Raw genomic sequence first — 25,547 nt, forward strand, 5'->3', positions numbered from 1 at the left:
AAGTAAGCTATGCCATGGAAATATGTATTATTTGTTACAGTACATTGTTTGTCTAGTGTACTTTGTGGATGTCTGCTTCTGTTTAATTTTAGTTGGCTTAAGTACTTTGCAGACAGAGTTACTGTTTTTTTTTTCCAGGGTTAGTGCTAAATGTTGGTATATTTAGGATGATGTATTTGCACTGCTCACAATGTTCGATGTGCGCAGTGGTCACACAGTGTCGAGTGGCTGTGGTACTGTGTGTGTGTGTGTGTGTGTGTGTGTGTGTGTGTGTGTGTGTGTGTGTGTGTGTGTGTGTGTGTGTGTGATCGGTCTCAGGCCCAGGAGCCCGTATGGTCGGGATCCGCCCCTTGATACGCATATATCTTTGAGGTACTATAGAAGAGGAGTAGACTACACTACATCCTGTCTACTGTACATAGCCTGGTTGTCAGTGCTACTGCTAAACATGATCTACAGTGGTCTCTGTAACCACATCCTGTTCTCTACACCCTGCACACAGAGCTGTAGCTCCACTTTAATATCTACCACCAACATGCACTGCTCTAATTTTAAACTGTCATTTCTTTCTTTTCAAAAATATTTGTATTCACATTTTTAGTGTCAACAATCTTAGTTGCAAGCACACACAATAACGTCTCAGATCTCGCATTGTTTGCAACGGTAACTTAAAAAGGGCAGCCATTACAAATATGAATATAAAACCCCATATAAAACCCCATATCTTTCTATCCCTCCCTCCCCCCAGTGGTGTAAAGTACATTTACTTAAGTACTGTACTTGAGTACAATTTTGAGGTATTTGTACTTTACTGGAGTATTTCCAATTTCCAATACTTTTACTTCTACTCGACTACATCTCAGAGGCAAATATTGTACTTTTATTCCACTACAATTATTTTAAAACTTTAGTTAGTTACTTTGTTGTTTACATACATTAACCACTTCAGCCCTATATACATTTCGTCCATTTGAAAATAGCCGATCTACAAGCTCACGATGCGACACATTGTCAGCTTGTAGATCTGTTATTTTCAAAAGATTTGTATACATTTTATACATTTGAAAACTTGTGAAATGGGACATTCTGCATACATTCTGCATACAACTGTCACACACAGTTCTAAATACTGCATTTCCTACATTTCAGTGTTGATACTTGCACTTCCGTAAATAAATGGAGTACTTTTTCCACCACTGGTGGCACAGTCTGAATTAACATAGGAATGACCAAGGCAGCATATCAGTAGTAGTGTCTTATTACTTTATTGACTGCTACTGTTTGTCAATGAGACATCATAGAATTCATCTAGTCCTGTCACATTCTTTTATCTAGCCTTTTTAATTCATATTATTGACTTATTCTCTTTGCATTATTTGAATTAGCAGCCTATAATAAGATGTAAAATCGGTGGTGATGTTCTCTTTATGTAGAAAAAAGAAAAAAAGAAGAAGAAGCCTATAGGCTGGCTCAGGGTGGAAGACAGGGTTAAACAACTAAAAATGGGACTGGTCTTCAAAATTGTAAATGCAAATTTGCCCGATATGCCCCCTATTCCCACATATCTGAGTAAATACCTCCAAAAGGTTAGCGACACCCACAGTCACAATACCAGAGGGAGCGTTAACAACAATTTGGTACCACCCACCCATAAAACAAACATGGGCAAATTCTCCTTCTACAGCACTGCCACCCAGGATTGGAATAGTCTAACCCCATCCCTCAAAAAATTCAGTTCGCAGGGCTCATTTAAAAGAGCCCTGCCCATCTTTCAGGAGGCCAAAAGAGGAGGTAGTACCATTTTCCCGTTAGACAGCCGACCCCCCCCCCCCCCCCCCACCCCCCCCTGTTCTTGTACATACCCCCCCCCCCCCTTTTTTTTTTTTTTGTTGTACATAGTGTTATTTTTTGCTGTTTTTTTTTTTTTTTTTACATATTTCACTCATCATGTAGATCAGGGGTTTTCAACCAGTGGTCTTTATTGCAGGTGGTCCCTGACCATGCATTCAGGGGAAAAAAAGATATTAAATGTGTGATATGAAATGTGAGCTTTCCATAATCACAGTAATCCTTAATCATATTCCATCATATTCAAGGGCGTGCAGAGGGCAGGTGTGTGTGTGTCTGTGTCCAGCTGACACTCGTTGACGCTCGTTAATGTTATAGGCATAAAAGCAATTATGCTTCTGCACTGGCAAATAGGCCAACATCTAATCTAAGATTAGTGGGACTCACCATTCAGTCACAGGACTCACTTCATTGAAAACAAACAAAATCACTGTATTTTTTTAGATATTATGTTGATATTATAGCTATTTTATTTGAATAGATATGTGATGTTCCTGACAATTAGTTGACTTTTGGTGAAAAAGCCTGCATATATGGGTATCGGTTGATATCGGTATCGGAAATTAGGAGTTGGACAATATCGGAATATCGGATATCGGGAAAAAAGTGTGGTGGGTCTATGATGGACCCACCACGCACAATAGTGGTGGTCCCCAGGTTGCTCTCATAGCGGTTTCACACTATGGTCCCGGGTGTGCACTCCAGACCGCTCCGTTCCCGAGTGCGCTTGGCTGGCCAGCATTCACACTGGCCAAGGCTCTAACGCGCCCGAATACACTTGCATATATACCCCCGATCCTATAGGTGGCGGCATGCACATAGTGCTTCGCCAGTGGACACAGACGTCATCAACTATGCGACAATGTTTGTGCTGGTCGCGCATAAATATAGGGTTGCCGCTGGGGAGAGAGTCAGGAGCGCACTGAGCGCACAGAAGTCAAGGCACAGACTGCTGTGTTGTTGACAGACAACGGATACACGCTTATGAGAAACAACACAAATAAAACCTGGTGAAACACTTGTGTGCATTAGCGCAAGATAAGGATACAGGAAACATTCAGTCTAAATGTCCAGTTTGCTAACCTTCACAACTACTACTACTTTTGTATTTGAAACTTTACATTTCTCTAAATATTATAAACTTTCACGACAGCTTAAGTACAAAAATATATCATTTATGAAAAGGCAACTAGCCTATACAGTGAAGTCGGACTGAATGACTGAAACCTTGTATTGTGAATTGTACTTCCATGTACTGTTTCTCATGTCTTACTAAATAAAGTAACGTCTTTTCTTTTTTTACTCTCTTTGTGTGGGGATCTAAATGAGTTACCATATTTACTTACAAATTTCAAATTACAAAGCCTTATAAGCTATATATTTCTGGGATGCATAGTAGCTGAAACTCCACAAGATATCCACAAGATATACTATATAATATATATATATATATATATATATATATATATATATATATATATATATATATATATATATATATTGTTGCTGTCATTATATGGCCATGACACGGCCTCTCTTTCTATCTCGCGCTCTCATTCTATTTCTGTATGTAATGTTTTATATAAATAAATAAAAATGTTTTATATATAAATATTGCGGGTTCATTTTATAATTTAATGATGAAACTAACCGGCGGGATCCGGCCATGGTTGAACCCCTGTGGATTGATCTGCGACGTGTTTTTGTTGACTGTTTTTGTCGAGTTTATATACCGTCACCTATTACAAATAGCGGGCCACTTCCGTCAAACGATACGCTTGCTTTCACATTGCAGTGTACCGTAACCGAGGATGCAAGAATCGCACCCGAGACTACCTCCCGAGGTGGTTTCGGGAACGGAACGGCGATCCGTTTCGGGGAACGATGCGCAACATTCACACTAGCGTGAAACCTGCCAAGCGGTCTCGAGTGCGCACCCGGGACCATTGTGTGAAACCGCTATTAGTCAGGATGGTGGTCCCTGGGTCAAAATCTGTTGAAAACCCCTGGATGGATGGATGGATGGATGCACACAGTGTTCAAATTACACGTGGCTTTTGAGGAACTCTATTTTTTTTAATAAACCCACAGCCTCAAACACCAGAAGACATTCACTTGAAAGACAACATACTGTGTAATACACGTTGAGTCACCGCAGCAACAGACTAATCTCTCAAGAACAGATTCTGCTCTGCGTTTGAATCTGTCGGGGGGGGGGGGGGGTTTGTCATATCGCGTACACACTGGCCTACAAGTGGGCGTGCCTTCAGATCAGGAAGTAGGCCGCGCTTTACCCAATCAAATGTAGTGGGCGGGATTTACGTGTGTACCGATCCTTCCCCACTTGAAACAAACCAAAACTAATTTAACAATAGCGTCCTCGGAGCAGACAAAACCACGGAAAGATATTCACATTTTAACTTGCTCTTTCATCATAGAAACAAGTGGGCTTATAACCAAAACGATCCATGTTCTCTGGGAGAAGTGGTGTTAGTGTTCCGTCTAGAAATATTGTTAGTGGGAATGAAAACATAGTCGCACCACCGGAAGTGAAAGGCTGAAGGCAGACCAAAACCCTGGTTTCCTTGCGCTACGTCGACTTCCTCCCAGAGCCAAGTGAGACAGCAGAGGGCGCTGTTTTTCCTTTTCATTTGGCGATGGGTTCCCAGATTGGCAACAGACAAACACTAAACAATTTATAATGTATGCCTTTATCACATGCTCTTATCCAGAGTTACTTGCTGCACCAGTGTGAGATCAGAATAAGAAGAGTAAGCATGAACTCTAGTCAATAAACAAGGTAAATAATCATATACCTTGTAGAGTGCAGAGAGAACAGTGTAATGTCTCAAATAAACTAAGACAATGTAATGCTACCAAATATTATGTATTTCTCCCCAACATAAACAGACAGAACAGTTGGATGCATGTTTCCTGGATGATCATTTGAGTGACATTATGGCTGAATCAATGGATACAGCTGTGTGTGTGTGTGTGTGAGTTTGCGTGTACGTGTGCGCGTGCGTGTGTGTGTGTGTGTGTGTGCTTTTGAATTTTTATTGAACTGTATTTTTCTTACTTTTATATGCTTAGAGGGTCAAGCTATGGAACGTCTGAAACGGGCCACAAGCATGGACTTGCCTCCTAGAAGTGAGTAAAACGTTTTGGTGTTCTATTTGTAAAGATGTGATATGTTTATACATCACCTACAGGAATATTAGAAATGACCGCTCAGCTTATAGTTTTAATAATGTATTCTGATACAGCTGAACACACTTTGGTCTTAAGTTATGTTTAACACCAAGGAAGGAAGCATTTTCTGGGTTCAATTTACTAAACAATTTATAATTTAGGCATTTAGCTGACGCTCTTAATAGGCTCTATTCACAGCAGCCATATTATGAAGACATTCACAGGTGTTACCAATGATACTAATGAAGGCTCTGTTCCGTTTAGTGTAGCACAGTAGTTCTCAGATTTTTGAATTTCAGATTTCCACGACCCCAGAGTTATGGGCGTTGTGGTAGACTAAATGGAACAGAGCCTTCATTAGTATCATTGGTAACACCTGTGAAGGAAGTGATAATATGGCTGCTGTGCATAGAGCCTATTGTGCTCACTGAGTCTTAAAATGTTCTTGTTGTTGTTCTCCCAAATAGAAGCAACAACATGGATATTCAAGGCAGTATGCTACAAAAGAAGTGTAGACAGTATATGTCTTATTGGTAAACACATCAGTGAATCTAGCTATTTGTTTTATAAAACCAGCTACAATGGCAACAGTGACCACAAGGAAAGTCACCAACAGGTTAGACTGAGAGAACGAGAGCAATCCATGGTCTCGAAGGGCGGATCCAAACCCAGGCGCCCGGAGCAGGCGCGTCCTCCGATTGCTTCACCAATCTATGTCCCCGCCTCCCCCCCCCCTCCCCCCTCCCCCCCCCCGGTCTGTGCACGGAGCAGGCTGACGTCACCAAATTTAGAGCGACGCCCCTCTGCACTCTGAATGGTTAGGAGATAACAAGCTTCAAAGACCATCGTTCCTGCATCGTTCCCCCAGACTTTTTTCTTTTGTAACACAAAAAATGGCTGGGTTTCCGAGGCTACCAACAGGTTAGTGAAGCCAAGAAGTATTTGATGGTAAATGGCTGCGCACTAGTTTATCCTGTAGGGTAGGGCCCCCCTCTAGTGACAAAAGTGGGAAGTTCAGGCAACAGTTGTTTCATAGTTGGATCACTGTGTAATGTAATCCTGTTTTGACGATGTTACAGTTATGAATAGATCGTCTACTACTGTAAGGCGTTACCCAGTGAGCCATAGTCGGCTATTAGACCTCCATCTAAAACAGGGTTATAACTGGTCTAACAGTGAAAGTTTTTTGTTGATTAGCAGTTTTTTAAGCGTCTATATATAGACGTCTATATTATGGACGTCATTTCAACGACTATAATCTTCTTCGCGTCCGGCCATCTTCTATATCACGTCTTTACAGTGGTTGGCGCAGGCTAGTGCAGTGGCATTTGGTTCGGCCAGGTCAACTCCAGTCAGGGACGTGCACAGATAGACTAGAGTCTAGGTGGTGCTAAAGCACCTGCCCTTTGCCCTCTTGACCAGAAGTGCCCTTTTGAAAAAAAAAAAAAAAAGGTCCTCAGAGTTACTACATGGGGTCCGCCAAATCTTTATGTGATATGATTTTTCTTTTTACCATAACCACTCGAAACCTAGCATCCCTTTTAGCCAACCTAGCAGAACTTTAGCCAAAAATAGCAGATCTACAAGCCCACAACAAGCTTCTAATATATTAACAATTCCCCAAAATGTGCGTTGCAATTTTCTTCTATAAATCTCACACTGCTAAGGCAGCCGGCGGTTCCACGCGCTGCGCAAGGTGCCCTTTTTTTTTTACTTGAGCACCTGCCCCTCAAAATGTCTGTGCACGCCACTGACTCCAGTACATTGTGGAGCGTAGCTACAGCTCATGATGTGGTCCATGGTTTGTGGTTCACCGCACACACATGCATCAGAAGATGTTAACGTCCATTTCTTCATGGATGCCTTGCAGCGTCCTTCGCCGACCCAGACAGTTGTCCAAGGTTGGTCGTGGCCAGTAGCAAGACATTCATCTGGGGTGATGCCTCTCTCGGTCCACTGGGTTGTCTGGCTGCCCAGGTTGTTCCATTGGTTGTGCCACTCGGGAGGCATGCGTTAATCCGACAGACCTTTTCTCCGACTATGTGGCATCCGCGTGCGGTTAGGGTTAGGGTGCGGGTTTGGTTCGGGTTTACTGTTTAATGTCGGAGCACTGCGCTGTCGGAGGAATGCGCTGTCGGACTAACGTACTGCACCCGTGCCACTCAGTAATCCTGGCAGCAGGTGGTGTGGTCTCCAGTTCTGCTGTGGCATCCAAGGAAGTTTTTGAAAGGAAAGGACAGAGTCCGTCCGTTCTCTAGATATATGACGTGACACTCACGGGTGGCAAAATCGCACCGGAAGTTCGATGAATAACATTGCAGTGGATGGAGCCGGCTGGAGCAGCTCATGAACAAACATTATTTGTGAATGATTGAGACCATTGTGAAATAATCGCTTCAGGAAAATAAAAGAAAACATATCACACATTTCTTCCTGCTGTCTTGTTTTTCCATTTACACTCTACATCATTTTATGTAGGTATCCAAAGAGCAGAGAGAGAGTAATCTCTCATAGAACAAACAGCAGAGGTCGCTGTTTTTCATTTTCAGTTGGGTCTGGCTACGCGAGACTACAGAGAGAGTAAAATTCTCACTGGGCAGCTCCCAACTCCCAGGTGTTCATAGATTGATTGACAGGCATTGATTGACAGCTGTCTGCCAATCAATCAGTCAACACCTAATCACAGCTAATACATTTTCAGTAGGAGTTTATGTAATTTCAGTAGGAGAGTAGGAGTTTCACAAGCAACAAAGTAAGTTGTCCTATTGGTAATTGTGTTATGGAAATGTTTGTAAATACATATGAAATTAATTTAAAGGACTGACCTGCAGTGGCAACTATAAGCACATTTACTAAGGTCAATTCATTGTTTTTTTAATATTAAAAATAAAAAAATACTGTATGCCTACTATTGTGAGGGTACTGCAAATTACTGCAAATTGGAAATACTCCAGTAATGTAAAAAATACCTCAAAATTGTACTTAAGTACAGTACTCGAGTAAATGTAGTTAGTTACTTTACACCACCACATTTGTTTACAACACATATCCACGAAATGTCTGAATCGATTAAATATATCTATGATAGTCTTGATCCAAGGCTGCTGCTAGCCAGTTGACTCCTGTACATGTCTCACTTCGAATTATTCTACTGATGTTTAAACACAAGCTCTGTAAAGAGTGATCTTATGCATGGCTGCCATAATCTTCAAAATCAAACATGTGACATGTTGAGATCTTATTGGTCCGATCGGACACTGTGATGAAAGCTGAAATAGGAGTTGAGGTATAAATGATACTGCATACCTTCTCTTTTCCCTCACTTTTTTGGTAACAAAAAGGTAGCCTAAAGCAATCTAAAAGCAATTATTAAATGGCCAGTATTACGTATTAAGTGAGAACCCAGAAAGTAGTTAATACTCTTAAGACCGTAGTTCATTACAGTTACATTAAATGTGTCATGGCCCATTCAAAAAACAGTATTTCCTTTACATAGATTTAACTAAAATATGACTTTATTTAGCTGAACATTAGCTATCACACATTGCAGCTTTTTCTGGGGTCCAACATAAAAAATAAACATATGTTTGGTTGACAATATTAAGGTACACCACTATGAATCTACCTTACAGTTTGGATATTGACCACACCACACCGTGCTGATCGGGCAGTCCTTGTTTTTGTGTCTTGTCTTGACTGTTTGTTTTTCTCTACCCCCTCCTTTTTTCCATCCTCACAAGAAAAAGGTCAGCGGTGGACACTGGACAGACATCTAAGCAATGCTTCCATTTCATTATAAAATTGGTATAAATGGCTTTAAAGACACAATGAAAACACTGGATCCAAGATATGAGGTACCTGCCTGCAAACATTAAGCCAAACATATCAACCTAACTATTGTCAGATCACAGGTTTACAGGTGTAAAAATATTTTTTTGGTGAAATTTGTTTTTGTGCAAGCTCCAACGTTTGTTTATTTCCAGAAAGAAAAAGAAGAGGTGGGACAGATATATAAAAAAAAAAGATAACCTATTTTGGCCTGGGCCGTAGCGTGACGGTCCAGGCCAGGTCTGGAGTGTGTGTGTGTGTGTGTGTGTGTGTGTGTGTGTGTGTGTGTGTGTGTGTGTGTGTGTGTGTGTGTGTGTGAAAATATAGTGGCCCTCTCCATAGGGGGTTCCTAATGGACCCTTACAGGTCTGTAACTCTGACAGTGTATAAATAGAACCACATGGACCATTGGTTCCATTTGTACACTCTGGTGGTCCTTGAATGAAATGTTAGTTTGAGAACCACCGGTGAAGTCCACAAACAGTACCAGCTCTGACAGTGTGATGTCACAGCATGTTTCAAATGCGATGGAACCGATTCCAGTTCGTCTGTTGGTTCCGGATTCCAAACCTACTCAGGAACAGAGAATCCAGAGAACAGGAGATGTTGGTATGGGCAGGTTTTGCACCTCCATGTGTTTATTGTACACAACACATGAAGAAAACAACCAACAAAGTGTTTTTTTCAGTTCATATTCACATTCCTTCATATTTTTAAGAGTCACTTCTTTCCCAATCCAAGTTGTTTTTTAATATATTATATATACAGGTATGTAGATTATGATGACTATTACTATCTATGACCCAAGTTTGATCCCACTGTACTTCTAGAAATACAGACAGTACAGATGGATGACATTAATATAAAGGAAAAACCAAAAGCCACCAGAACAGCTTCAGTGCACCTTGACATATATTCTCAGCCTGTGGAACAGTGGAGGGATAGGACACCCATATATCCCCTCGTTTTGGTGTGGTCACGATGTTGGCGGAGTGCACAGTGTAACACGTTGGTCAAACGTTTTAACATTGTACGCTACACATGCACTCGCCCACTCTCAGACCGAGAATACAGCGTCTCATCTGACCACATCACTTTTAGACCAGATGCGTCTGCTTGTAGAGTAGACTATTTATTTTTGCTGTGCAACATGCTTCCATAGAAGACATGCTGGCTTCTATGGAACCCAAATGACAAATTGCGCGGCAAGTTTTGGCACTGGGGTGGATGACATTGTCTGCTCTCAACTGAGAATGCAGATTTTCATTGGCATCAGTTGAGATCCGCCCAGTGTGGAAGTGGTTCAGTGATGCCCTTTCTCCTGTCATCCGGGCCATCCAGGTTCTGTTTTCTGGCAGGAAGGAAGGGGGAACTGATGGCAGGTTCTGCTCCAGTTCCTCTGGGAAGAGTGCAGCACCTGCCATTACCAGCATGGTCGTTGTTGCCATCCTGACACCAGTCTGGGATGGCTTCCAGGCTGTAAATAAAATGTATTCATTTAGTAGTGTAAGTCTCATAACTGCTGCCATTAATTCTGCATTTGATTGTTTGTTTCAGAGGCACTTACCCTGATGCTTCCCTTTCTTTTTGGAGCGAAACACTGTGGCATTCCATGTTTGCATGAAGTCCTGCAGCCTCTCCAACTTCCAATTGGCCCCAGCAGTGGTGTTTGGTGCATATAGTGCTGCAGATATCAAGCATGCATTAGTGTCAAACAGAAGGAGCCAGCACTGCCTGGGTTCAGGGTCCAGTGGCTTCTTCAAACAGGTGCTCTTCAGTGAAACAAGTAGGTATATTTATAACCCTCCCTCAAAGTTCTGCTTGTGGTGCAGACTGCTTATGGAGAAGAATCCTGAGGCACTCTGTCAGGTGAAAAAAATAGGTTTATTGCTGAGCAAGGCAACACAGAAGGAATGCCCTAGTATTCTTCTCCCTGGACCGTCTGCACCACAAGCAGCCCCCCCCCCCCCCCCTTTTGTGTGTGTGTGTGTGTGTGTGTGTGTGTGTGTGTGTGTGTGTGTGTGTGTGTGTGTGTGTGTGTGTGTGTGTGTGTTTTTTTTACTGACCATAAAGGTGACCTCTCGATGTCATCAAGTCGAACCAGTCATTCACCATGTCGATGAACCAGGCCGTGGTTAAGGCCTCCTTTGGCAGCTGCTCACAGTGCACCAACATGCGAATGGCACTTGCAGTGCTGTGCGAAAACACTTTACATGCTGGTAGAACCTTGAAGCAGAGAACATAACTGTAAGTATGGAAAATACAGCACATACTCGTAACTCTGTCTGTATCCACCTGATCATTGTATGTCATAGAAAGAGAAGGCACTTTCAGTGTTTAATACACTCAAGGCCAGATTTACTAAGCCTTTTGCACCTTTTGGACACTGTCTGCACTTAAACATTAATCTGCAAGGCTTAAGATGCAATGCAGTTGCCTTTTGTACGTGAGTATGACTGTCATTGTTTACAGTATACCAAACAGTAAGTGTGTGTTGTTAGTGCAACATACTTTCATTTTTTCAAAACTTGTAGCTGTTGATATGGCCCTTGCTGTCAGACCAGGCACAAGTTTTTCCGACGTGTCAGCCTGAACAGCGATGACCTTCTCAACGGCAGCTATGGACACCTGGAAAACATATATTATTTCAAGCAGAAGTAAGTAGATTTTGTAAAATTACACTTTGTTGAATTCAGCATTTATATCTCATTTTGGGTGAACATTTATGAATGACATAACATGTCAGAATCATCACAATTGACTGGGTCATTGATTTGCTATTTGCTTTTGGTATTTTGTAATTGATCTGAGTAGCATCCCATCAGTAAATGTACTCACTGTATCACCAGGCAAGCTGTTTTTCATCACAATGTCATCGGGTAGGATGAAATCATGGTTGCACATTGCCGTTTTCATGGCTTTTAACAGGTGGGGGGTGTCGGGACTAAAGAAAAGGTATGATCCTTCAAAATAGGGATGGTCGATGTAGGTCCTGTCCATCGATTGGCCAACCTGAAGGCCAGCCTCCCGCCACATCGCCTGGTTGGACGAGTCCATGTCAGAACACTAGAAGTTGGATATAGAAGGTAAGAACATTGACATCAAATTGTAATTGCAAAGCTGAGAATGAAGCTTTTACAACGTCACTAACTGGTTTGTTCATATAGAGTGTGATGGTAAATGAAAGGCTAAAGCCTGACCATACCACAGCGATGACTTTTATGTCCCGCTCTCCACATGCCGCAATAATGGTTTGCATGTAGGCCCAGAGATCTCTCCCCGATACTGATGACCCGGTGAATTCATAAGCCACAACCTGTTTGAAATCCTTTGTCAAGGAGGCCAGGATGGTTGTCAGCACCTTTGTTGACAGGGTGTCATCTCGGGGGGGCAAGGTCACTGTTCCCAAAATCATTTTGCTCCCTGGATCGTACTGGAGTTATTTTTTTATGGACATTTCATCAATCTATAAAAAAATGGTTACAGTGCATTAAAAGTGTGCATTATGAAACAAAATACTGTATCTGGGAGGGAAACGATCTGTGGTCAATAAGCAACATGAGTGTAAGTTCAACAGTGTGTTGAGTCTGCCGACTCTTATGTCTGTTCTGTAAGTGTGTCTTTTGGAAAATACTATACTGTATAATCTATACTGTGTATGTATTCGTTATTAATCATTCTGATTTTATCGTACTAATGAAACTATACAAACTAACTATACATTTTCATTTTAAGGCACCTTTAGGACAGCAAGGCGGGCATTCGGAGGAAGATGCTGCAGTTTCAGCGCCATTAAATCCAGGATTTCATGCTGTATTCCTGGTTGGAATTTTATGGCCTCCAGGCGCCTGCTAAGAGTCCGGTAGCTTGGCATGGGGAATTTCATCTCTAGAGTGTGTAAAGATATTTGCGAAATTTGTACTTTGTTAGTAAGATGTAAATATGTTATAACAAGTCTAGGGCTCATACCTTCTCTTAAATATTCATAACCACTGATCCCTGTGGCAACTCTGACTTTTAAGCAGTTCGTTATGGTTGCAGGTGACCATTGGTGGACTCTTGGTGTAGACTCAGTTGTTTGACATCTACAGTATAACAAAAACAAGGGAATTGAGAGAGACAAGAACAAGTCAGTCAGTTTGTTGACTGTATTGGTATGGTTGTATGGTTTGTTTGTATGTAATGTAATATCATATGTTAATCCCCTCTCCCAATCTTCCCCTATGTTCAGACCCCTGAGATCTCAACTGCCAGCTGTAAGTAATTAGACACTTCAAATAAAAACTTCAATGTAAGTCACAGTACACAAAACGTGTGTTGCTTACTACCGGCCACACCCTGATCATGATGTGAAAGTGATATTACATCATGTTTTGTTCTCTGAACTTTACAAATTAAGGTGGATTGTCCCTTTAGGGCCTTTACTAATGTTACTCATACTTTCCCTTTCTGGTCTTCAGCCTTATTGACATAAACTTCTTCACTGCCTTTGACCCAGAAATTGGTTGCGTAAAACTGCATCTTGTAGCACTGTAAGTAGTGATGTAGTTATTATCTCACCTGCTTTCAAGGAACTGAATTTGGTCAGTGTTGAAGACCAGGCCAAGCATCTTATTCTGAAAGGGGAATAGTGCAAGGTCATGGCAAATTAAAAGAGAAGCCTTTTTGCATTAATGAAGGTTTTGAAACATTTATAAATAAAGAATATAATAATACCTTGATCTCCAGCTGAGATTCAAGTTCGGCGATCCGTCTGTCTCTTTCGTCAGCTATGTCCTGTACAGGTTCTTCGTCCTGTACAGGTTCTTCGTCTCGTTCTGCATCGGGAAAGTGGACAGTGGCAGTGACAACCTCAGCATGGCTCTGATGGAAGGTGTCTGGTGCATCTAAGTTTCATGTGTAGTCCTTTGACAGAAAGTGTTGGCAACTTATATCTTATATAATTATAACTTATATAATTGGGAGCCCAGAGATCTCTGTTAAGTACATTTCTAATTCATATCTGTAATTATTTTAACTTACTGCTTTATTATTAAATACACTTCATTTTAATGTCTTGTCTGCTCTTAATTTCACCAATACAACGGACGCGCGGAGACGCGTGATCTGAAGGGTTACAAATTATTACGGGCGGGACCAGCAGTTCTGGGCTCTTCTGTCCGAGCAACTAACGCCTCCGCGCTCCTGGGAGCCTCAGCCGTCGCTCTACTCCGGCAGGGAGGTGATAATCCCACACTGGAACAGATGGCAGAGGTTCGCAGAATCCTGGATGAAATGCTCAACCTCGCTCAAGCTACCCTCGTAGCCACAGGGCGCGCTATGGCATACCAAGTGGCTCTGGAGAGAGCGAGATGGCTAGAATACGCCAAGATCTCAGACCAGGAGAGGCTCGAGCTTCTCGATCAACCCATCTCCCAGAGTGGCCTATTTGGGAACGCCATGTCAGCGATGACGGCCAGACTGAAATCTAAAAAGGAGGAGGACGAGGCCATGACCGTGTGTCTACCCAAAAACACACCTCAAACCACAGCTCCTGCTCCTCCCCGTTACGCACCACAAGCTCCTCGTGGAGCGCAACGCGCTCCAGCAGCGCCTGCACCGCCACCACGGAGCAACTCAGCCCCGCGCGGAGCTGGCCAAGGAGGAGCGCAGAACAGGCGCCGCTTCCAGTCACCACCCGGCAGAGGAGGCTCTCACGCGGGCTCCTACAGGGGTGACAACAAAAAGAGGAGAGGGACATAGCTGTCCCCACGCCTCGGGGAGACGAAGGACAACGTCTCCCCCTCGTTGATTTCCCCAGTTCTGGGAGGGGGGCAGAGCAGAGTGGACTCGGGACACATGCCACATCGCCCGTTCAAAAGACAAAAGACTTTGCACATTCCACATTCCAATGTTGTAAATGTATGCTTAAATGTCTGTGTTTCGAAAATAAAGTTTCAAAGCCAAGACCGACTGATTCATTCAGGGGCAGGGCCATCAGAAATGCACTCGAAACAAACCCAGAACATAAGGGACATGAGCCCATCGTCCAAGGGGTCCCAAGGACCCCTCGAGACAATGGGACAGGTTTATTACAACGAGAGAGGAATAAAATATCCTCTCTCGGGGCAACAAACCCACGGACAAATTCTCACTCGACCGCTAGGGGGCGACATTGCACCTCTCAAAGAAAAGGGCAGAGTGCTGAATTTTCCTCTCTCAGAAAAGTTACCAGCATGGATTCGGATCAATACGCCCCAATGGGTGCTGAGAACGATATCCAAGGGGTACGTGCTACAATTTGCCTCGAGACCCCCTGCCCTAGGGAAAATAATTTTCTCACAAGCACAGGGCAAGGCAGGCGATGTCCTACAGGAAGAGATAGTCTCCCTCCTGAACAAACAAGCGATACAGATAGTACCAAAAGATCAAGCAAACAGTGGTTTCTACTCTCGCTACTTTCTGGTCAAAAAGAAGGGGGGGGGGCTGCGTCCAATATTGGACCTAAGAGCTCTCAATCGATACCTAAAAGTGTTCAAATTCAAAATGCTGACAAGCTCGTCCCTTTTACGCATGATGCGCCAGGGCGACTGGTATACAGTAATAGATTTGAAGGACGCGTACTTCCACATACCCATTTACCCACCACACAGAAAATTTCTGAGGTTCGGGTTTCGGGGACAGACATACCAATACATGGTTCTACCGTTCGGCATGTCTCTCAGTCCAAGAGTGTTCGTGACGTGCACGAAGGCTGCGATAACGCCTCTAAGAAAAGAAGGGATTCGCATAGCCTCGTACATAGACGATTGGATAGTACTGGCCGCTTCGAAACTCGAAGCACAGCAACATACTCGGAGAGTGATATCCCTCCTTTCGGATCTGGGCTTCAAAATCAATCACGAGAAAAGCGTGTTGATACCAGCACAGACAGCGAATTTCATAGGCACGAGACTGGACTCGCTGTCATTTACAGCGAAACTGTCGTCAGAACGAGTCCAGTCCTTCCTTTCCTGCCTGGCACAATTTCGGACGGACCACTGGGTCCAATTCAAATTGTGCATGAGAATGGCGGGGCTCATGGCATCAGCGATAGGTCTAATTCCATTAGGCAGGCTGCACATGAGACCCTTCCAGCTGTGGATGACGTCACAGGGAATCCCCAGCGAGCGTCATCACACACGTGTGAAAGTCACAGAGGAATGCATGAAGGCTCTACACCAATGGAGATGCGTGCAATTCCTCTCAGAGGGAATGCCCATGGGAATAATCACCTCCAGAGAGGTGATAACCACAGATGCGAGCCTGTCAGGGTGGGGAGCCACCTACAAAGGCAGGCCGGCCAGGGGTTTATGGGACAACAGGCTAAAAGCCTGTCACATAAACTACCTGGAGCTAATGGCAGTTTTTCTGGCACTGAAACATTTCCTCCCGTTTCTGCGGGCACGTCATGTGTTAGTCAGAACAGACAATATGTCAACCTTGTCTTACATCAACAGACAAGGGGGGACAAGGTCCAGTGTATTACACGGACTGGCGCACAGGCTACTGGTGTGGTGCAAACCACGCCTGCTGTCGCTCAGAGCCTCCCATGTCGCCGGTGTACGGAACATAGGAGCGGACCTGCTATCCAGGGGTGTGTGCCACTACGGGGAATGGTCACTACACCCAGAGATAGTAGAGCAGATCTGGGATCGATTTGGTCGACCCCAGGTGGACCTGTTTGCTTCTCAAGACAACACGAAATGTCCATTGTTCTTCGCAGTGAGGGGTGTGGCGCCTCTGGGTCTGGATGCGTTAGCGCACATTTGGCCCAGGACACTACTATATGCTTTTCCCCCGTTATCTCTGATTACCCCCACTCTGGAGAGAGTGAGGGAGAAAGGACTGTCAGTCATACTGGTAGCCCCAGGATGGGGACAATGGGTGTCAACAATAACACCTCTCCTGTACGACCGCCCGTGGCTGCTACCGTTACGCACAGACATGCTGACGCAAGCACGGGGCGAGATAGCCTATCAACACCCAGAACGTCTGGCTCTATGGGCTTGGCCCGTGAGAGGATGAATCTGGTTACTGAAGGTTTACCTCAGAGCGTCATCTCGACTATACAGTCAGCGAGGGCTCTGTCCACAAGGAAACAGTATGGTGGCAAATGGCTCGCATTTGAGAAATGGTGTGAGAAAACGCACACCATAGCGTTTCAAGCCCCTGTGGTGGTTATCCTGTCTTTTTTACAGGACCTGTTGGACACAGGGAGGGCTTTCTCTACACTAAAAGTCTACCTGGCAGCTATTGCAGCTTGCCATCTGGGATTTAATAGTGGTGAGACTGTCAGTACACGAGGAATGTACTCAGTTTAATGAAGGGGCTACAAAAGTGATGGTCAAACCTAGACCTGGTTTTGTACCAAAGAACCACTTGATGCCATGTGTTCCTGTGACCCTAGAGGCTTTTCATCCGCCTCCTTTTGTTTCACAGGAGGATGAACGTTTACATTGTCTCTGCCCAGTGCGAGCTCTGAAAATGTACATTGATAGATCTGGGACTTCCAGGAAGTCAGATCAATTGTTCGTATCCTGGGCTCCACGGTTGGTGGGCAAGCCGATTACGAAGCAAACACTCTCTCACTGGATTGTGGAGGCCATTCGATTGGCCTGTTCTAGTGCAGGGATGGTGACCCCAGTGGGACTGAGGGCACATTCCACGAGAGGGATGGCAGCATCATGGGCCCTCTTTAGAGGGGTCTCCATTCAGGATGTCTGCAATGCGGCAAGCTGGGCTTCGCCCTTGACGTTTGCCAGATTCTACAGTTTGGACGTAACAGCGGCACCTGTGGCGCATACGGTCCTTAATGTAGCTTCCAGACGGGGGTCAGGCCCCTAGGCTGGTTACTCTGGACTTCGAGGTAACAATCAGGGAGTGTATTATATCTCCCATAGCGAGACATCGAGTGAAATATTTGAAATAAAACTATAGGTTACTGGAAGTAACCCCGGTTTTATGATAATATAAGCGAGATGTCTCGAAAGACACCCTTCTTGTTTATGAACGAGAAGAAAGTGATGTTATCTTGAATTGAATGAACTGACACCTCCCTGAGCTGATATAAGGTGGGGGCGGATCCACCTGTCAGGGAGTAGTCAGAGTCCAGCCAATAAAATTGTCTGGAAGTGTATAAGGTAGTACTTCTGTGTCGCGCCCAGAGGGCGCTCTCCCATAGCGAGACATCTCGCTTATATTATCATAAAACCGGGGTTACGTCCAGTAACCTATAGTTTCTACAGTGTCCTACCTGACACAGCCGTGCCCACAATTTGGGTTTCCAAGGTTTGAACCGATCTGACCCAGCTCTTTTTATGGCTTTTGCGCATTGGTTGCTCCAGTGCTCCTCACAAGGTCCTTGGGAAATCTAAAGAATTTCTTCGTGTGTGGGCCAGGCCCTGTCCTCCTGGACTTGCACTGTGGTGCTGCACAGCTAACCATTTTAACTGTTGTGATAATGACCCATTGAATAAGACAGAAATATAGCCAGCAAGGAACTTAACATTTTATCCATGAAGAAATACTTGTATTGATTTGATCATACTTCATAATTGTCATTTATCTTTCCTCTGTCCATTCCTTATCCAAATGACCAATGTTCAGTGATGGAAAGTAACTAATTACATTTACTAGTTATGTACCTAGGTACAATTTTGAAGTACCTTTACTTATGTTCCCAATCCTTTATACTCCACTACATCTCAGAGGAAAATATTGTACTTTCTACTGAACATTATTAGAAAATTTAAGGTACAAGTTACTTTGTAGATTTAGATCAGTGGTTTTCAACCTTTTTCATGCCAAGGACCCCTAAATGGATATACATTTGGCCGTGGACCCCCAGCTGAAAATGTTTTATGCCAGGGACCCCCAGAAGAGAAGATTTGTGTAAAGAGAATGCAAAATTCTACAAAATCTAAGGTGTGAAAAAGACTTTTCGAAAATGTTCAGAAATAGCAGATCTACAAGTTTGCGGCACGGCACGATGTGACTCGCTGTGAGCTTGTATATCCGCTATTTTTGAATAGCCAACGTATACAATATGGCTAAAGGGGTGAAAATGTATTAACACATTTTGCTGGGGTCCCCTGGAACCCCCTCAAGGACCACTGGTTGAGAACCACTGATTTAAACGATTACAAAACATACATTGAAGGTACACTAAGTGATTTTCTTTGGTTAAAATAAGTGTTAAATAGCTCTATATTCTGATAATAATAATTGCTCTAGAGTCTCTTCAGCTCATAAGTAAAACAATGCAGTAATACTAATGTACAATACAACTAAAGTACAATATTTGCATGTGAAATGTAGTGGTAATATAAAACGATTTAAGTGTCAAGTCCCTCACAATAGTAGGCATACAGTATTTTTACTCTCCGCCAGGAGAGTATTGTTATCACTGCGTTTTCACTTTCTAAACATGACACACCGATTGGTCAAGCCTCACGTGACACGTGAAATACTGTGATCTGATTGGCTAGTGACGCCACCGGGCCTATATATACATGGCATCACTCTGACAGTGTCTCCGCCACTGTCAGAGTGAGGTAAGACGGGAACCATGAAATGGCATGGCTGATACATAATTGGCAGATAGGACAGATAGGACATTTATATAGACAGGAGGGATATGACATAGGACACTTATACAGACAGGAGGGATAGGACACTCACACAGACAGAACGGAAGAGGACACTTACCCAGACAGGTTGGATAGGACACTTACATATACAAGAGGGATAGCGACCTATAAATACATGTGTCACTGTGATAAGCCAGATTCCAATACCGAAAATCCGGCCACTAGCTCACTCCCAGACCTTCGAACCGGAAGTAGTCAAGTAGTCGCGGTCCAATTGTTCCTATCTGTCTTATTGGACAGATAGGACAGATAGGACACTTATATAGACAGGAGGGATATGACACTTACATAGACAGGACGGATAGGACAGGAGGGATAGGACACTTACACAGAATGAACGGAAGAGGACACTTACCCAGACAGGATGGATAGGACACTTACATATACAAGAGGGATAGCGACCTTCGCGACCTTCGAACCAACACAAGTCTTCTGGCGGAGAGTTGTGCTCCGAGGAGCACTTTTTCTAGTTTATTTTTAATATTAAAAAACAATGAATTGACCTTAGTAAATGTGCTTATAGTTGCCACTGCAGGTCAGTCCTTTAAATTAATTTCATATGTATTTACAAACATTTCCATAACACAATTACCAATAGGACAACTTACTTTGTTGCTTGTGAAACTCCTACTCTCCTACTGAAATTACATAAACTCCTACTGAAAATGTATTAGCTGTGATTAGGTGTTGGTTGACTGATTGATTGGCAGACAGCTGTCAATCAATGCCTGTCAATCAATCTATGAACACCTGGGAGTTGGGAGCTGCCCAGTGAGAATTTTATAGTACAGCGGCATATACCCCAATACAAGAGGTATTGTGCACTTTTTGAGAAAAGCATGAAACTTCTACCATAGTTAGATGATATCCTGAGGTGTATTTTCAGATGTGGAGTCAAGTCTGATTTGACCCCTGAGGCCCGGTAGAGGTCAAATTCTAAATGGCCGCCGAAAATATTGAAAAAATGCTTAACTTTGGAACCAAACGCTGTAGAAAAACATTTAAGGTGTCATTTCCCACTAATTTGTGGGTGCCCAGTCAGTTGGTGATACTTTTGAGATCAATAGAATTCAAGAAAATACCTTCAGATCAATGTCAAGGTCAAATTATACGGACAAAGGGAAGCGAAAGGTGCAAAAAGGTGGTTTATTTCCCAAATAATGAAAGTAACAAGTGATTTTTTTTTTATGATGACAATAATACTTGTGATAATAACTTATATTAATACAGCACCTGTAATTGAACCAAAGGTTGCTTAACAAAACAAAAAAAACAATCAGAAACAATCAGTGGATGGAGATACAGCGAACAGACCATGCTTAGCGTCCTTTCATATCAGGATCACATAATGGAAATACCGTACTGAAATTTCTTAACCGTCTATATGTCTAGTATAGTATTGGGTGGCCCCCCCTGGCTGGCTCCCCTCCCCAGATCCTCGCCTTAGGGGGTTCTCGGATGAGAACTAAACCCTAACACAGTCTCCCGAACAAAAACACAGATCAGTACATGCAAGTGCAGCTTTGACACACGTGCACCGTCCAGTGCACCCTTTCTGGCAGTTACACCGGATCAGCTCATGGCAAGATTTAGCTGCTTCAGGGAGAGCTGTCCAGAATGTCCATAATACATCAAGAACATTCCAAGAGTATGGAGAAACTGTTTTTGCGCCTTACATCTCTGCTCCCGTGTTGACCTCGTCTGGGATGTATACCTATCTGCCAGTCTGAAAGCCTCAACAATAGAGAAAAGGGGGAGGGGCGTGAGGAAAAGAGTGGCTCCCCTCAATATGATGCCCAAGAACTGGAAGGACTTCCTTCGATGTGATGGAAACAAAACAGAGTTGTTTTCTTTCCTGTCACGAGAAGCCATTCGTCTGCCTGTCGCACAAGGCAAGGAACTGTATGCAACAGATGGAAGTGGAGTCCTCTGCTCTCCTGCTGACTCATGTGTGGCCTGCCTTGCCCCATGTCTGCAAGAGGAGGCCGACACTCGGCTACTTCTGCATGTGGCAGATGCTGTGCAGAAGGGTTGTAAGAAGGTCACCATACATACAGTTGATACAGATGTGGTTGTATTGGCAGTGGCTTCTTTTAGCAAAATGGCTCCTGATAAGCTCTGGGTTGCCTTTGGTGTTGGGCCAAGCTTCCGATACATTGCTATTCACCAAATCGTTGCCACAATGACTCCTGCCAAGTGCATGACTCTCCCTGTCTTCCACGCTTTCACTGGGTGTTACACTGTGTCTGCATTTGCTGGCCGAGGGAAGAAGACAGCCTGGGAGACTTGGAAGTCTTTCCGAGAGGTCACTGGTGCTCTGCAGGAACTCCTGGCCATGCCAAGTGAGGTCAGTGAAGGATCAAGGTCACTGATAGAGCGATTTGTGGTGCTGATGTACGACCGAACCAGTGACTGTATGGAGGTAAATGATGCTAGGAAACACCTTTTCTCACAGAAGTCCAGGACTTTGGAGAACATCCCTCCAACCCAGGCAGCCCTTAAAGAGCACATCAAGCGGACTTGCTTTCAGGCCAACCTGTGGAACCAGTCACTGGTCTTGGATCCAAAGATACCAGAGCCATCTGACTGGGGTTGGACAAAAGAATCCACTGGGTGGCAGCTATTCTGGACAGCTCTCCCTGAAGCAGCAAAATCTTGCCATGAGCTGATCCGGTGTAACTGCCAGAAAGGGTGCACTGGACGGTGCCCGTGTGTCAAAGCTGCACTTGCATGTACTGATCTGTGTTTTTGTTCGGGAGACTGTGTTAGGGTTTAGTTCTCATCCGAGAACCCCCTAAGGCGAGGATCTGGGGAGGGGAGTCAGCCAGTGGGCGCCACCCAATACTATACTAGACAGTAATTTCAGTACGGTATTTCCATTACGTGATCCTGATATGAAAGGACACTAAGCATGGTCTGTTCGCCGTATCTCCATCCACTGATTGTTTCTGATTGTTTTTTTTTGTTTTGTTAAGCAACCTTTGGTTCAATTACAGGTGCTGTATTAATATAAGTTATTATCACAATTATTATTGTCATCATCATTTTTTTTTTTTTTTTTTAAATCACTTGGTACTTTCATTATTTGGGAAATAAACCACCTTTTTGCACCTTTCGCTTCCCTTTGTCCGTATAATTTGACCTTGACATTGATCTGAAGGTATTTTCTTGAATTCTATTGATCTCAAAAGTATCACCAACTGACTGGGCACTTAAAAATGAGTGGGAAATGACACCTTAAATGTTCTTCTACTGTGTTTGGTTCCAAAGTTAAGCATTTTTCAATATTTTAGGCAGCCATTTAGAATTTGACCTCTCCCGGGCCTCAGAGGTCAAATCAGACTTGACTCCACATCTGAAAATACACCTCATGGTATCATCTAACTATGGTAAAAGTTTCATGCTTTTCTCAAAAAGTGCACAATTTTTTGGTAACCCGCTGTACTATTACTCTCTCTGTAGTCTCGCGTAGCCAGACCCAACTGAAAATGAAAAACAGCGACCTCTGCTGTTTGTTCTATGAGAGATTACTCTCTCTCTGCTCTTTGGATACCTACATAAAATGATGTAGAGTGTAAATGGAAAAACAAGACAGCAGGAAGAAATGTGTGATATGTTTTCTTTTATTTTCCTGAAGCGATTATTTCACAATGGTCTCAATCATTCACAAATAATGTTTGTTCATGAGCTGCTCCAGCCGGCTCCATCCACTGCAATGTTATTCATCGAACTTCCGGTGCGATTTTGCCACCCGTGAGTGTCACGTCATATATCTAGAGAACGGACGGACTCTGTCCTTTCCTTTCAAAAACTTCCTTGGTGGCATCCAGGAAGCTGCTCCTGGACTTGAACCTTTTCTGGGGGGCGGTGTGTTCATGGAGTAAATGCCGGTTGTCATTGGCCTGCTTTGTGCGCTCGGCTGTAGCGCTTGGCTTTAGCGATGACGGCTCTGCGTAATAATAGACGGCTATAATACAGACGGTCTATAAATAGACGCTTAAAAAACAACTAATCAACGTCTAGGCTAAGCCTAGACGTCTAAAAAACTTTCACTGTTAAACAAATTATAATCTTATTTTAGCCTAGTCCTTAGACGTATTTTAGACGTCTAATAGCCCGAAAAATGCTCAGTGGGTTCTAAATACTCATAGTAAAGCTTTTCTCAGAATGCAGGATGTAATAATCATAACATGTTTATTAAGACGTCTCAAATTGTAAAACTGTCAAGATGTCTTTCATAAAATCCTGTGGTCCTAAATGACCTAAGGACAAGACAATGGCGGGGAGCTGAGATTGCACGATTCCTTCAGATTTCTTTGTAGGATTTAAGGCCCCTAAACCCACCAATCTGCCTTGTCCTGGCTACTATAGACATCGGCCTCCTGTTGGGCTCTGGTTGGCTGTTTAGCCTGGCTATGAGGGGCACCGGGGGTCCTTTCACAAATTAATTGGAGGTAATGCTCTCGGTACATTTATTTTGTCTGAATACAGTGCAGATTGTATGGTGTGTGGCTTATCTCATTCAAAGACCAGCTGTCAGATTCTCTCTTGGAGAAGCTTTTGTCTAAGGAGAAGTCCAGCTAAATCATGAGACAACCACATATCCAACAAGATAGACTGCCTATGTTATCACTAGAAAAGTGAAATAAAGTTGGATTACTAGAGAGAGAGAGAGAGAGAGAGAGAGAGAGAGAGGGAGAGAGAGAGAGAGAGAGAGAGAGAGAGAGAGAGAGAGAGAGAGAGAGAGAGAGAGAGAGAGAGAGAGAGAGAGAGAGAGAGAGAGAGAGAGAGAGAGAGAGAGAGAGAGAGAGAAGTAAACCAAGAATCTGATAATGAACTAATACAAAAGTAAACCAAGAACCTATCATCAGCCTGTACATTGAAACCATACACACCATAGGGTGACCTGGCATCTTAACATGCTATCTTAGTTTGCTATTGTTTACTACAGTCGAGAGGCTGTGCTACCGGGCGTATGCGGGCAATGCCCAAAAAGTCACATTGCGTTAAGGAGAACTCCTTCTAACGCTATAGGGACCAGAGCTAGTCCAGACCAATCTGGACAACCTACCAGAATCTATGATTTTCCTCCCAATCATAACATTGTGTTTGTCCCAGTGAACCTGGTGCTGTGTGGCAGACGAGGAGCTGAGAAGACTTCTGCAGCCAACGCCATTCTGGGTCAAACCAAAGACAGCCCGGGGTCTGGTCCTGCCTCTACAGAGTGTGTGCAGAGACAGGAGGAGGTGTGTGGGCGCTGGGTGAACCTGGTGGACCTGCCCGCCTTGTGTGAAACATCTATGGACACATTCATGTACAACGCATGGAGATGCGTCTCTCTCTGTGATCCTGAGGGCGTCCACGCCTTCCTGATGGCCGTTCCTCTGGGTCCCCTCACCGACGAAGACAAGACGGAGTTACAGAGCCTCCAGGATGTAGTCAGCTCCGAGGTCAATGACTTCACCATGGTTCTGCGTACTGTAGAGTCTGATTCAACCACTCCAGAAGCTGAAGAGACAGACATTCAGGGGAGGCATGCGTTAATCCGACAGACCTTTTCTCCGACTATGTGGCATCCGCGTGCGGTTAGGGTTAGGGTGCGGGTTTGGTTCGGGTTTACTGTTTAATGTCGGAGCACTGCGCTAGCCAGTCCTTTGTCTTCAACATTAAGAATAGCACACAAGTTCCTAAGTTGTTTGATGCTGTAGAAAATATGAGACTCCGGGAGGATGGACCACCCTGCTTCACAACAGAAATGTTGTTCAAGGCCCAGATAAAACTCATCACCAAGCTTAAAAAGTAAAAAAAAAAGCAGCTCCAGTGAGTATTTCGATTTTTTGGCTTTTGTGTGTCATAATGCATCTCTTGAGCGTATTAATACTTGATACTGAAAAAAAAGATCTGCTTTTAAAAAGTGAGACAGAAAAAAAAGTGAGACCACTGCACTACATCCAAATCTCTTGGATACCGTATGAGAAAAATGCACTTTATTTATTAGGCATTGCTGCT

General features: G+C 43.7%; 1 protein-coding gene and 1 long non-coding RNA gene across 2 annotated transcripts; both read left to right on the plus strand.

The window, feature by feature from the left end:
- Positions 1-4,946: 4,946 nt before the first annotated feature.
- On the plus strand, positions 4,947-25,342 carry LOC311058342 (uncharacterized protein). Its single transcript, XM_084075751.1, has 3 exons — positions 4,947-4,998; positions 24,657-25,077; positions 25,185-25,342. The coding sequence occupies exons 1-3, from the start codon at positions 4,953-4,955 to the stop codon at positions 25,339-25,341; spliced, it is 624 nt and encodes a 207-aa protein (XP_083931877.1). The 5' UTR covers positions 4,947-4,952; the 3' UTR covers position 25,342.
- On the plus strand, positions 10,931-12,956 carry LOC311058975. Its single transcript, XR_014602108.1, has 3 exons — positions 10,931-11,525; positions 11,797-11,954; positions 12,604-12,956. It is a non-coding gene; the product is annotated as an uncharacterized lncRNA (long non-coding RNA).
- Positions 25,343-25,547: the final 205 nt, after the last annotated feature.

This window comes from Gymnoscopelus microlampas, assembly GCF_963454915.1.
Source record: "Gymnoscopelus microlampas genome assembly, chromosome: 13".
Lineage (NCBI taxonomy): Eukaryota > Metazoa > Chordata > Actinopteri > Myctophiformes > Myctophidae > Gymnoscopelus > Gymnoscopelus microlampas.

Bases quoted from the DNA above. Each gene is read 5' to 3' on its own strand.
- LOC311058342 (XM_084075751.1), top strand. From the start codon at position 4,953: ATGGAACGTCTGAAACGGGCCACAAGCATGGACTTGCCTCCTAGAA. The intron at 4,999-24,656 runs GTGAGTAAAACG...TGTTTGTCCCAG, and splicing joins CATGGACTTGCCTCCTAGAA to TGAACCTGGTGCTGTGTGGC. The intron at 25,078-25,184 runs GTTAATCCGACA...GCACTGCGCTAG, and splicing joins GACATTCAGGGGAGGCATGC to CCAGTCCTTTGTCTTCAACA.